Source organism: Orcinus orca, chromosome 3 (assembly GCF_937001465.1).
Source record: "Orcinus orca chromosome 3, mOrcOrc1.1, whole genome shotgun sequence".
Lineage (NCBI taxonomy): Eukaryota > Metazoa > Chordata > Mammalia > Artiodactyla > Delphinidae > Orcinus > Orcinus orca.
The window spans coordinates 155,668,217-155,682,220 of NC_064561.1; the positions used below are offsets into that span (position 1 = coordinate 155,668,217).

A 14,004-nucleotide genomic window follows, 5' to 3' on the forward strand; every position below is an offset into this window, starting at 1 on the left:
ATTTTTAGTAAAGATGGCCATTATAGAATCATTTTAAGAAAATTATATCATGGCTAATGGACCTGATATTATAGTGTTTTTAAGGAAATTTTTATTGTACTCTGAAAACTTCACAGATTTTCAGTTATTATTTGGTCTGCCCAAGAAGTGCCTTTTCTACAAAGAGTTAATTTTGTACACAGCAGGCTTCAACTGTAGTGCAGTGTTTTATTTCTTAAACAGAATAGTGGATTATGTAGGTGTTCATTATAATAGTCTTTGAATGTCTAAAAATTACAAGTACAGAAACTTCAGTTAATTAGGGGCTAAATGAGTCAGCAAATAAGTTTCTGTGTGTGCAAGAGAATCAGTGTGAGAACACGCAAATTAGAAAGTATTTTAGTCACTTTCAGTGTCTGGCACTCAATATTCGTTGAATTTAAAATAACAGCTATTCACTTTTATAATTTAAAAAATTGTCTCTCGAGGTGTTAGTCTTCTGGGCCGTTTTGTATTCATGAATTTTAGCATCAGAAAGAATAGAGAAAAGGAAATGCAATTCTAATTAATCAATATTGCTATTCGTCAAGGGCTTTAAGAGATGTTTTTAAAGCACATGGTGATTTGGGATAGTCAGTTTATACATATGCTTCCTATAGTTAATAGTTAATTGGTTGTTGTGGGTAAGTGAAAATGAAGCTGACCTTACAAAGCTAAACATAAATTTGTTTATAAAACAAACTTGTTTATTTATTTTAAATCTCTCTTGTAATAATCTGCCTCTCAAAAAACATACTCCTTTATGTTACTGGAAATTTTATACACACTTTACTTTTTTTATCTTAGGAATGAGGGGATTGAGGTTCGTCTCGTAAAGAGGAGAGAATATGATGAAGAAACTGTTCGATGGGCAGATGCTGTCATAGCTGCAGGAGGTAATAGTTTTGCAGAGGTAAAGGTGCTGGAATATGGAAATGCTCTTTAATAATCATATTGCCAAATACCCTGTGGTCTAGCTGTGATGAAGCTTTCAGAGTCCTACCATAAGACGAATTTTTGGATTTTTAGGATCAGTTTTTAAAAGACGTGCTTTATACAACATTTTACTTTTCTAGTGAACGATGTTACTCTAAGGTTCTGTGCATGTATTTCTGTGTGTATATTTAAAGTGTGTATTTAAGTATGATTCAAAGGATTATTTATAACTATTTTGGTTTAGTTATGCCAGTCTTTAAAAAAAAGTTGAGTTTAAGAGTTTAATGAGGGCTTCCCTGGTGGCGCAGTGGTTGAGAGTCCGCCTGCCGATGCAGGGGACACGGGTTTGTGCCCCAGTCCGGGAAGATCCCACATGCCGCGGAGCCTGCGCGTCTGGAGCCTGTGTGTCTGGAGCCTGTGCTCCGCAACGGGAGAGGCCACAACAGTGAGGGGCCCGCGTACCGCAAAAAAAAAAAAAAAAAGAGTTTAATGAGATTAGATAAATTCCATCCCTCTTTGGCCCCAATATACTTACACTTACACTTGTTTTTTCCTGAGCTTTATTATTATGTTAGTGACTGTTCTCTATAAACCTTTACATGTTTTTTGGAGAGAAAAATCCAAATCTGGACACTTTTGTTGGATGTATTCTCATCAAAATGATTTATGAATTGGGACTGATGTTATGTGAGAGGGAAAGAGGATTGGTTAATAGAAGTGATAGAGTTAGAATAGCGGTTCCCAGCTGGAGGCTACTGCTGGCATCCAGTGGGTGGCCAGGGATACTGCTCGCCACCCTACAAAGTTCAGGACAGCCCTCACAACAAAGAATTATTTGGCCTGAAGTGTTCATCTTGCCACTGTTGAGAAATTCTGGATTAGAGTGGGAGAGATAATACAGAGGGATAGTGGGTAGAAAGGAGTAGACTGTGGCAGCCAACAGGATGGGGTGAGGGTGGGATTATTAAAAGAACTAGTGTTCAAAATGTTGTTAAAAACTAGTTTTGTAACAAGTCTGGTTGTGTCTTATGTCCTTTAGGTGATGGCACAATGCTTTTGGCAGCAAGTAAAGTCTTGGACAGACTTAAACCAGTTATTGGAGTAAACACTGACCCAGAACGGTAAGGAAAAACTTTTTTGTGCTTTGCTTTGCATAGTACCTGTTTATGATAAATCTTAAATTTGGAAGCTCCTTATCCTATTGGTACAGGGTGTTTACTATGGTGCATGCTGTGTAAGTGGAAACATCACCGTTGCTGGCTATTGTGAATGTTAGAACCATGTTCCAAAATCATTTCAGTGATGAAATTTAGGCATGTAGAATTGACCTCTACCTTTAGTAGATTTCTCTTCTTTGTCGTTATTTTCAAGGACATAGCTCTCTTTTTTAGCTTAGGCATGAGAAATATATACACATTTCGCTGGCGTTGGTGGTAGAAAATTATGATATGGGATGGACAAGTTCTCACATTTGACTTCCCAGGTTGTTTGGGAGTAATATCTGTGGGAGGATAGACTTGAGCCCTTGACCCAGGTGAGTACTGGTGAATTTGGTGTTGCTGAAGATGGATGAGTTAATGATGTTCCATCTTCTACCCTTCCTTCTGGCTCTCATCTACATTCCTGAATATGCCTCCACTGATTTCCTGGGTGACTTCGTTGACTTAATAAATAGACCAAACCCTATTATCACTTTTTTTTCCTTTCCTTAGCTTCACTGACATTTATCCTCATTCTGTTCCAGCCACCCACAGCCATGATCATACTTGGACTTTGTCATCACCTAGAATTTCCCCACCTCTCAAATCACTCTGACCATAGCCGCCTACCTTAATAGCAGTCCTACTTCCTCAATTCTAGTAAATCTGTCCTTTGGCTTTCAGTGTGTTTATCCCCTCTATTTTTTTTCCTTAATTCTCCCTTACTTCATTCACTTTCCTGACAAATTTCTTAAATATTTTGTACCATTATCTTTCTGCTCAATCATGGATGAGTCTTTTCTACTCCACTCTGTACTGTCTCCAGAATAACTGATTAACATGTGTCGTTTTAACTTAGATGCTGGTGACTCCAGAATCTGTATATCCAACACTGATCTTGCTTCTACTCTTACCTTATAGTCTCTTCTCCCCACTGCAGCCACAGTGATTGTTTTGTAAAAGTTTGATATATTCTGTGACCTCTGCTCAAAGTCTTACTGTGGTTCCCCATCTAACTCAGAATAAAATCTAATTTTTACTATGACTGGGGTGACCAACTCATCCTCATCCTGGTTTTCTTGGGACTTTCTCAGTTTAGCACCGGAAGTCCTATGTCCTGGGAAAATTGTCAGTCTCAGGCAAACTGGGACAGTTGGTCCCCTTCACTGTGACATTCAAGACTCTACATTATCTGGCCCCTGACTGTTCTGTGTCCTTATGTCCTATTATTTTCCCTTTCTTCATGCTATTCTAGCCATACTGGCCTCCACTTGCATGTATCCGGTGGCATTAAAAATGTAACATGTCTACAGATGAACTTATCTCCTTCTCCCCACCCATACATGATAAATGAAATCATAATGGGTGCTGAAGCTGTGATGACCCATCCCTCACCACCTTCCCTCACTCCCTTTGTTGTATTGGTCTAGGGATTTAGTTCTAAGTTTTAGGGATCTTACCTTTGAGTCCATCTCTTGCCCTCCTCACTGTATTTAAACATAGCTTTATAGTTTGTGGTTTAAATTACTGTAGTAACTTCCAGTCTTGCTCTTTCCAACCCATTCTTTATACTTTGCCTTAATGGTCTTTCTAAAGTACAAATTTGATTGTATCCACTCCTTAATTAAAGTCTTTCAGGGTTTCCTTATGACCTTCAGGTTATATTGCAAATTCCGTAGCATAATATATATGATCTTTCACCATCTGTTGCCTATCTGCTTTTCTAGTTTCATCTACCCTCATTTACCTGTAGGCACTATACATTCTTCAGCTTAAAAAAAAAGACTGATGCCTCTCTAGGAATATTCTAGGATCCTTCCTAAAGTCTGTTCTTTGGGGGTTTTTGTTTTTTGTTGTTTGTTTTTTTTTTTGCGCTACGTGGGCCTGTCACTGCCATGGCCTCTCCTGTTGCGGAGCACAGGCTCCAGACGCGCAGGCTTAGCGGCCATGGCTCACGGGCCCAGCCGCTCCGCGGCATGTGGGATCTTCCCAGACCGGGGCACAAACCCGTGTCCCCTGCATCGGCAGGCGGACTCTCAACCGCTGTGCCACCAGGGAAGCCCTGGGGTTTTTTTTAATTGTATTTTTTTCGCAGTTTTATTGAGATATAATTGACATACAGCACTGTATAAGTTTAAGGTGTACAGCATAATGACTTGACTTACACGTGTTGTGAAATGATTACCACAATAAGTTTAGTTAACATCTGTCAACTCATATAGCTGAAAAAAAAAAAAGGAGGGGAAAGTTTTTTTCCTTATGATAAGAACTCTTAGGATCTACTCTTTTAATAACTTTCAAATATACCGTACACTAGTGTTAACGATAGCCATCATGTGGTACATTACATCCCCAGTACTTATCTTATAGTTGGAACTTTATACCTTTTGACCACATTCATTCAGTCCCCTCTCCCCTAACCTCTGAAGGTTGTTCTTAAGTGCAGTGTAATGTATGAGCATCCTAATGTCATGATTGAAGGCTCACATATGGGAGTTTTTGCTCTGGTGAGGAGCTTTGTTGATATCAAGAAAGAGTTTGAAAGAGTAAGTGAAAGAGTTCTCCAGATGTCCATGTGCTTTTCATGCCTTTGTTTGTGCTTTTGCCTAGAGTACCCTTACGACACTTACTCAACTGTGTAGTTCTTTTTCATTCAAGACTGGTACCTCTCCTGGGCTCTGACTATGATTCCTTGTACAGAGAGCACTTACCTCTTCCTATTATTTTCTGCTTGATTGTCTCTTCCATTAGACTATAAATTCCTTGAGTATAGGACTTAATTTCGCTATTGCTAGCATTTTAATTGCCTTTAGTATTCGTGCACGTGTATTTTAGAACTTTGCAATGACATATTTTTACGTCATTAAAGGAGGAGATTCTTTAGTGATCATATTTTATACAGTTTGTTGAAATATATTTTCCTTTAAAAGCTGGCTTAATACTCATTAGCCTGTGGGGATTTTGAAACTGGTAAGCAACAGGTGTTGCTTCTCTAATTTCTGCCTAAAATGATGTGTTCTAGAAGTCCTCTGGTTTTTCTTTTTGCCCCCAAGCAGAAATCTATTAAGCCCCTGGCTTGTTCCATAATTCAGGTTGCCTGAATTCTTCTTCTTAAACACAGAGGTGTCTCACAATCCTTAAATAAGCCCAGAAGTTAATGTTCAACCTAAGTTTCTTCTTTTCTGTAGTAGTTGTGAAATGCAGCATAACAGATCATCCCAAAACTTAGAGGCTTAAAGCGATAATAATCATTTATTATCTCTCATGGTTTCTGTGTGTCAGGAATCCAGGAAGAGCTTGGCCGGGTGGTTTTAACTTGGGATCTCTCATGACGTTATAGTCAGATGTCAGCTGGGGCTGCAGGCATCCGAAGGTTTGACTTGGGTTGGAGGATCTACTTCTAAGATGGCTCACTTGAGGACTCATCTAAATTAAATATACAATTTCGGTTTTCTCTTTTGTATTCTGTACTCACTCTACTGACCCCTGTACATAATTATGACATTTAAATGCTTAATGATCAAAATGGGATAGAGGGCATGTGATAGCCAACCTCCAAGATAGCCTCCTAGTATTTACACCTTTATGTGGTTCCCTTCCCACTTCTGTATCCAATCAGGGCCGGCCTGTGGGACCAATAGAATATGGAATAACAGTGTGTGAATTCCAAGGCTAGGTCATAAATGGTATTGCAACTTCTGTATTGGTCTCTTGGATTGCTCATTCTGGAGTAAGTCGGCCACGGTGATGTGAGGATACCAGAGCCGCCCTGTGGGGAGGCTCACATGGAGAGAGACTTGAGGCCTCTTGCCAACAGCTAGCACCAGTGAGTGAGCCACAATGAAAGTGAATCCTCCAGGTCAGGTCTAGATTCTTCTCTCTAGAGTGTTTTAGACCTGCAGTTGACCTCCATAAGTATTCTATCAAATGTTGATTATCTTTTATAATCTTAGCACTGTAGAGAAGTATTGCAGTAAATATAAAAATTTTTTAAATTTAGTCCCCTGCCTGTTTCTTAACCACAGTGTTGACCCTCTCAGGTAAATTGATTAGTCACAACTTTGTAAAAGCCTTTTTCTCTGCTCTTCACGTTTATGTTAATTTACAGTTATTATTAAGGGTTTGTTTTGCCAGGCCTACTCTCAACCTTTCCTTCAAGATTGCAGCATCATATAGATGATGATTGAACTTTCTGGACACCTTTCCTCACGTTAGGTGCCGTATCCGCTCATCTTCCTGTGTCAACCTATAGGCAATCTTAACACTTTGTAATTTGCATTTAAAAAAAAAATTTGTCTTCCACATAAAGTTGTTAACTCCTTGAAGGAGCTCATCCATATATATATATATAATTTATTTATTTATTGTTTATTATTTATTTATTTATTTATTTTGTGGTACGTGGGCCTCTCACTGTTGTGGCCTCTCCCGTTGCGGAGCACAGGCTCCGGACACGCAGGCTCAAAGGCCATGGCTCACTGGCCCAGCTGCTCCGTGGCATGTGGGATCTTCCCGGACTTGGGCATGAACCCATGTCCCCTGCATTGGCAGGTGGACTCTCAACCACTGCACCACCAGGGAAGCCCCTTTATATATTTTTTGAATAAATGAAGGGTTACATTAGATTAAGCTGTGAGTTCTCTTTTGGTTAAAAGAACATCTTAAATGACATTTAAAAGGGATTTATGGTTCAAAAAACTTTCACATAAATAGTTTGATTCCTCATAATAACCTTTTAGATTGGTGGTTTTATGGCCCTTTTAGAGATGAGGAAGCTGATGCTAAAGTGACTTGCCCAAAGTTATAGTTAAATAATTTAAAGGTAAGATGCAAACACCACTATACCATTAGATAATTTTACAGGGAAATCAATCAGTGGCAAATTCGGTTTTATTTTTAGTTTTACTGTAATGTGGAAACTTAAGTTGTATTATGGCATTAAACCTGTATTTAAAGTACTATTTCTATTTGGTCTTTTTTTTGTTCTTGTTGAAAGTATAGACAATTTGTGGCAAAATGAATTATAGAAGTAGAAATTCAAAAAATTTCATATCTGATTTTTGTAGTTTAGTGATACCTTTTGAATTAAGTACTTTTTTTTCTTCTTCCCTTTACACCACGCAAATTCCTTTTAAAATAAAGGTCTGAGGGTCATTTATGTCTTCCTGTTCGATACACACATTCCTTCCCAGAAGCCTTACAGAAGTTCTACCGTGGTGAGTTCAGGTAGGAATTTCTTACTATTGCTCTATCATTATCTTATTAAAATATTATTATATAATTATTAATGTGTGCCATTAAAAATGCTGTTAAACAGAACAAATTAGATAATATTTGGATTAGTCCATAGGTGTAACAGTAGCCATAAAAAATAATACATTAGCTGAGTCACAACCACATCTAACTTCCCTTCTTCCAGCCTGACTGGAGCTGTATGGAGAAACCCTGCCAAGTGCCACTTGGCCTATAATGTAATTGCAAGTAGAGGTTTTTCTCCTTCAGTGAGAGAGAGGCCATGTCTCTACTTTAACCTCGTTACACGTTTTTAGCAGTTTGGTAGAAAGATGATTAAAACTGTTGGTGAAAAATTAAATGTTCAAATTCTCTGAGATTTTTTATTTTTTATCCTCATCTTCTCCCATCCAGAATGACTGAGGGTTAGATTTACTCTAGCCGTGCTGAGATTCCTGGTATCTCTGCCTTACATGTTAAGTATTTCTTAAGCAGTGGAGATGTTTTTTCATATTTCTTTCACTTAATTTGTTCAGTGGTCAGACTGCCCTGAAAAGAGAAGGGTGGAAGGAGGAGCTGAGTTGAGGTTGGCCGATTAATTAGAGCCAAGTTGGACTACTTTTCTTTCCCTGACTTAGCCTAGATTTTATAGAGAGAAAAAAGTTTTTGAGAAAACTTTTTTTCTCTAGGTATTTGTGAAATTGTATTAAATCTTCTTGACTTCTGGAATCATTTTTTTAAAATTTATTTATTTTATTTATCTTTGGCTGTGTTGGGTCTTCATTGCTGCGCGCGGGCTTTCTCTAGTTGCAGCGAGCAGGGGCTACTCTTCGTTGTGGTGCGCAGGCTTCTCATTGCGGTGGCTTCTCTTGTTGCGGAGCACCAGCTCTAGGCGTGCGGGCTTCAGTAGTTGTGGCACACGGGCTCAGTAGTTGTGACACGCGGGCTCTAGAGCGCAGGCTCAGTAGTTGAAGCGCACAGGCTTAGTTGCTCCGCGGCATGAGGAATATTCCTGGACCAGGGCTCGAATCCATGTCCCCTGTATTGGCAGGTGGATTCTTAACCACTGCACCACCAGGGAAGTCCCTGGAATCATTGTTTTTAGTAACGATTCCAGTTTCTAGTCATTTCAGAAATTTAGCACCTTCACAAATGACTAATATACTCCAAGCAGGAGTGTATTTTTGTATACTTACCTAGTAGAATCTGTCCCACTGGCTTTTTCATATGTTAGTTTTTGATTTTGACATTAAACCTGATTCTTGTTTTCTTCACTTTTACCAAAAAGTCATTTAAGTTTTAGGTTTAATCTTAAGTGTTATAATATTTGTTATTGAACTCTTATTGTAAAAAACAGAAAAACAATATTACAGAATTTTAGGGAAGGGATTTTTATCTAATCTGACCACCTTAACATAATAGTGTTTTAATTTCAGAATGCTTTCTTTTTTATATATGTGTTATACAATGAGCAAAACACAACTATTAGCTAAGTATATAGGATTTAATGAATACTTGATAAAGAGTTTGACTTTAATTCAAGTTTTTTGGGAGGTTTTATACAAGTACATTAGATATTGCCATTATAATAGAAAAGAGAAATAAACATCTAAATCTGTCTTTGATCAGGAACCTGTGGGTTTTAGGTGTTTCTAGTATAATAAGTTCATGGAATAATTAGTTTTTTATTATGAATTTTTTAATTTTGAGAAATTATAATGTCTAATCCTTTGTTTAATTTATTCTATTTTAATATAATTTGCTTTTCCTTCACTCTTCTAAGATGGTTGTGGAGGCAGCGAATCAGGTTATACCTTGAAGGGACTGGCATCAACCCTGTTCCTGTGGACCTTCACGAACAGCAGCTAAGTTTGAATCAGCATAGTAGAGCCTTCAACATTGAGAGAGTTCATGATGAAAGTAGGTAGATTGGGAATTAAGTGTGTTTGGGGCAATATGTAATTTATAGTTCCTTTGATCTCTAATTTCTAGAAGTAATAATTTATAATTATTATGGGATTTCAGTGCCACTGACAACACTTAAGGAAGTGCAATGAACTACTTGAGTTGTAAAATTTATTATGATTAGATTCTGAAATAACAAATATAGCATATTTCCATGTGAAATTTTTTTCTAGGGTGGATTTGAAAACTCATTGATTAGGGAAGGACTATAAAATGTCCAGGAGGATAGTTGATATTTAGGGAAAGATTCTTGGCCTTAATCTTTGAAATGTCAGAAAGGAAGAAGAAAATGGTAGAAAGAAAATGAACCAATCTGTGAAAGATTTCATAATAATTATACATTTATATACTTACATTTAATTATATTTACCATGGTTCTAGTTATTGATTAGAATCTTTCTGTTAGGAAATTTTCGCATCCCAGCTTTAAGATTTGCATTTCAAATACTTGTGTAAGATGCTAAGAGAATATTAGCATAAGGTGATATGCAGGTTTTTTGTTGTGTTAAGATGAATGCTCAGTTTTGAGCTAATTTGTGGATTATAATTTAGCAATATTTTCCCACTTTTTCCAGTAACTGTAAGACTTTTATGATGCAAGAAGATCCCAAGAGATATCCTAAATGTCTGTGGACTGTATAAAAGGATATTTTTTCCTCCTGCATTTCATTTCTTGGCTAAACTTATCAGCAAAAGCTGTCTTTACATATCTGCTTTCTGTCTTTGTTTCTGTCTTGTCATGGTATCTTGATGTTTACTTATGTTTATTTTTTTTCAGAGTTTTTCATGGTGATTTATAGCTTTATAGGTTAACATGTTCCTAAACTGAGTTAATGCCATGTTTTAAAGATGCTGCTTCTTCCCCGGGAAAAAAAAAATCATTTGATTTTTAGAAAGTTTTTAAGTAATTATTTTTAAAAAATCTAGACATCTTTCAAGTAATTCATAAGCATATGATTTCTTATTATCATTTTTGAAAGATTGCAGTAAATATTAAATTTTTTTTTTTAAGATATTAAAATCTTAGCTAGAAATTTTACTTTATACCTCACCAAAAGAAGTTATTGCTGTCTCCAAAAGATGTTCAGGATTTGGTTTTTTTCACCAACAGCATTATAGGAAAGATGTAGCTTGGTATTTAAAGATTCATTGCTCAGATTCCTATCTCAGATTCACTGTTTTTAGTTTATAAGCTAAATTAATGTATATGAAACAAAATTACACATAAACTTAGTAATATTCAGGATGTTCCTGTCTCATTAGTGTTAGTTCTAGAAAAAGAACAGAAAATGTTTGAAATAAAAAATATATATATAAGAAAATTCCTAAAAACTTAGGCACCAGTTTTTGAATGTAAGGACCCACAAAGTACTTAATATAGTCAGTGGTAAGAGGTCCCACACCAAGGTATGTCAGAATACTAGGGATAAAGCAAACCTCTTGCAAGCTTCCAGAAAGGAAGTGATGGTGGTGTTGGTGGTGATTGTGGTTGGAACAGGTTTTTTGATATATAAAGAATCTGGAATCACAGTAGTTTCAGATTTTTCAATAATAACCCTGGAAATTACTTTACTTATATTAGTTATTAATATTGTTATTAGCAATTAGATAACATTTACAATGTCTAGGAACTATTTTAGTGGGCTTGTTAGAGGGTTTTTTTGGGGTTTTTTTTGATAAAAGAGCTTTATTTTCTGAGAAAAATTTAGAAGGATTTCAAGGATATCTCATATTTGCTATTTAAATTCTCTTCAAGTTGGCAGGGAACATTTTCTAGGAAGCTGCCATTTGGGATTTTTGAATATAGAAGTAGGTTTGAGATTATAAATATACCACCATGTTTGATCCCTGATCGCTTTCTAATTTAGAACAAAAGATTACAGAGAAAAACAATCCTAGTTTTTTTTTTTAAACTTCAGCTTGCAAAAGGGATGATTTAACTTTTAAGCAAATAAAATTTTCTATCTAGTGTTATCTATCATTAACTAGGTTATATTTGTATACAAGTTAATGAAGAAGAATTCATTTTTATTACCTTTATACCTTCAAGGGAAGGTAGGGTTGATTATTTTTTAAAAAACTTTTAATCACATAAACTAGTAACTTTCTTATTTGAAAGCCTGGTTGTATTAATTTGGATAAGTGAATTGATTTGATAAACAATCCCATAATCTCAGTGGCTTAACATACTGAAGGTTTATTTAGAGCTCAGCTCACTGTCCAAGGGGTGTTCAGGCAACCTCTGAACAATGGCTCCTACCATCTTCTAAGGCCTCTGAGTCTTCTGTAGCTTGTGGGGAGAAGACGACAGTGAGAGCATGGAGGATCCTTAGGGAAGTTTTAGGAGCCAGGCCTTTTCACTACTTTTGCTCATATTCTATTGGCCATTACTAGTCCCATAGGTATACCCAATGTGAGTAGACCTGGAAGCATAGTCTAACAGTCTGACAGTGTGAGGGAATTGCACAGGGTTGCAGTCTCTGTCACTAGTATAACAATTCTATACTTAAAAATACAAATTAATAATTAATTTTGTAATGCATTCTCTTGGATAGAAAATTGTTAATTGGTATTGAGTCCATCTTATTATGTCCTGCTGAAGCAAGTTGTAAATGAACAGTTCATGATTAGATAATGTTTGGTAGTCAATTAGCATGAAAGAAAATATAAGCAGAATTAAGATGATTAATGAGACTCGAAGCAATTTTACGTTTTCTCTTCCTTCTTTGATAAAAGATTTCAAGTGAAATTCAGCAAGCACACATAATAAAAGTGCAATACAGAAAGGAAAATTAGGATGAGGAAAAACGGGTCTAGAGGTTAAAAAGTCAAGACCATATAAAATAAAAAGATATGGTTACAGTTTGATGGTGAGATTTCAGATTTATTAGTAATATTTAGTGAGTACTTACTGTTAGTTGAGCATTTGCAGAAAATCTGTGGGGAGATGTAAAACATTCCATTAGTGATTTACCCTATGCAAAGAAAAATAATTTAAACAATAAATTTTAACTTTTTACATTGGTAAAACTTGTCAGATGTGAAAATGTGAATATATCTAGTACCAAATTAAGAGTTTCAAGAGTTAGGTTTTGCAGTCTGAAGTACAATCAAATTCAATTAAACACAGCAAATTTTCTATATACCTTTTTGTGTCACATTCTTTCTACTATATTAATGAGATTTAGCTGATAATGTTAACCCATTACATAATTTAGTCAAATAAGTTTTAAAAGGTTCCTTGGTATTGTAACAACAGCTTATAATCGAAAGAATAGTTGGGCCACTTTAAGCAGTTATAATCCAAAAGATATGAGATGCATGTAATTAATATTCAATAAACAAAAATAGGCTACAAGTCAGAGGAGAATAATAGATTGGTGGTCGTGTTGGTGACAGTGGTGGAAAGTTAGAATCTTAAAATGTAACAACATAGAATCTTAAAATGTAACAAATTACCCCAGAATTGAGCATCTTAAAACAAAATATTTATGATTTCACAGAGATTGTGAAGGTCAAGAATCCAAGAGTGGCTTAGCTTGCTAGTTTGAGTTTAGGGTCTCTCAGGAGGTGACGGTCAAGCTGTTGGCCGGGACAGCAGTATCTGAAGACAAGATTGTACTGGAAGATACGCGTCACAACTCATCACATGGCTGTTAGCTTCAGTTCCTCACTATGTTGGCTTCTCCATTGGACTGCTTATGAAATATCTTCCCCCAGAGCAAGTGATCTGAGAGAGAGAGTGACCAAGTAGAAGCCAGGGTGTCTTTTTTTAACCCAATCTCAGAAGTGACGTACCGTCACTTCTGCCATACGTTGGTCACATAGACTAATCCTGGTGTGATGTGAGAGGGAGAGTTGTACAAGAATGTGAATACCAGGAGGCAGGAATCACTGGAGACCATCTTAGAGGCTAGCTGCTGCCACAGCTGAGGTGGACTTTTAAGCTTTGACTAAGGAAAAAGATGTGGAGGAGACAGAAAAGGGAACTTGTTCCATAGTGCTTGCCCACCAGGAGATACTTGGGTGCAATGAATCTGCTACTGGTGACATTGAGAGGAAGGGCCTGGCATTTCCATTTGGAGACTGGTAAAAGATAAAAAGTAAGAGAGACCGTTTGAAGGTGACAATCACAAGTTTGATCCAGAAAGCAGTGGAAATTCTTTGGAGGATTTTGCATGATGGAGTGATGTTTAAGTAATCATCAAGGAAGATCACTTAGGCTGTGCATACAACCTTATAGAGTAAAAAATAGATGACATTTTTTTAGGAGTCATAAGAAGAGATGTGGCTCTGTTCCTCCAGTGCTGCCATTGCTAAAAATCACTCCTGAGGTTTTCTACTTGAAAAAGTAATCTGAGTTTTAACATAACTGGTTTGGTTTCCTATATGAGCCATTCATGTAATTTGATGCTTAAATCCAGAATGGCTCTCCTTTGGAAGTACTTGATCGTCTCTACTTCTGAAGCTTCCAGAGTAAAACTAAGTCAAGTGCGACCACATGAATCTTATGCTATGGATAAATATATTTTATCACTCTTGAAAAATTGTTTCAAGAAGACCTAAGGTTTATTTTGGAGAGACAGGGGCTTCATTGCTTCATAATGTTTAGATGATTTTGTGGGTCTGTATTATGAATACTTTAAATATGATT

General features: G+C 36.5%; 2 protein-coding genes across 10 annotated transcripts in view; one reads left to right on the top strand and one right to left on the bottom strand.

Moving 5' to 3' along the window:
- The window catches only part of SKP2 (S-phase kinase associated protein 2), a 216,064-nt gene that overhangs the window by 146,917 nt on the left and 55,143 nt on the right, over positions 1-14,004 (bottom strand). For 2 of the 3 annotated variants that reach the window (XR_004481353.2, XM_033421265.2), the window contains exon 10: positions 12,263-12,287. The exons of the other annotated variant lie outside the window; for it this stretch is intronic. Coding sequence is in view for 1 of the 2 variants with exons in the window: in XM_033421265.2 (XP_033277156.1) it covers positions 12,263-12,287 (25 nt within the window). In the remaining variant the exon portion in view is untranslated. The remainder of the gene's footprint in view (positions 1-12,262; positions 12,288-14,004) is intronic. 3 annotated transcript variants of the gene reach the window in all.
- Positions 1-14,004, top strand: part of NADK2 (NAD kinase 2, mitochondrial) — a 46,437-nt gene that overhangs the window by 16,000 nt on the left and 16,433 nt on the right. For 6 of the 7 annotated variants that reach the window (XM_049708012.1, XM_012531650.3, XM_004266000.4 and 3 more), the window contains exons 3-6: positions 826-914; positions 1,994-2,075; positions 7,296-7,379; positions 9,169-9,305. In XM_049708012.1, the coding sequence (XP_049563969.1) occupies positions 826-914; positions 1,994-2,075; positions 7,296-7,379; positions 9,169-9,305 (392 nt within the window). Of the gene's footprint in view, positions 1-825; positions 932-1,993; positions 2,076-7,295; positions 7,380-9,168; positions 9,306-14,004 lie in introns of all 7 variants that reach the window. The other variant, XM_033421264.2, reaches the window with a different exon arrangement.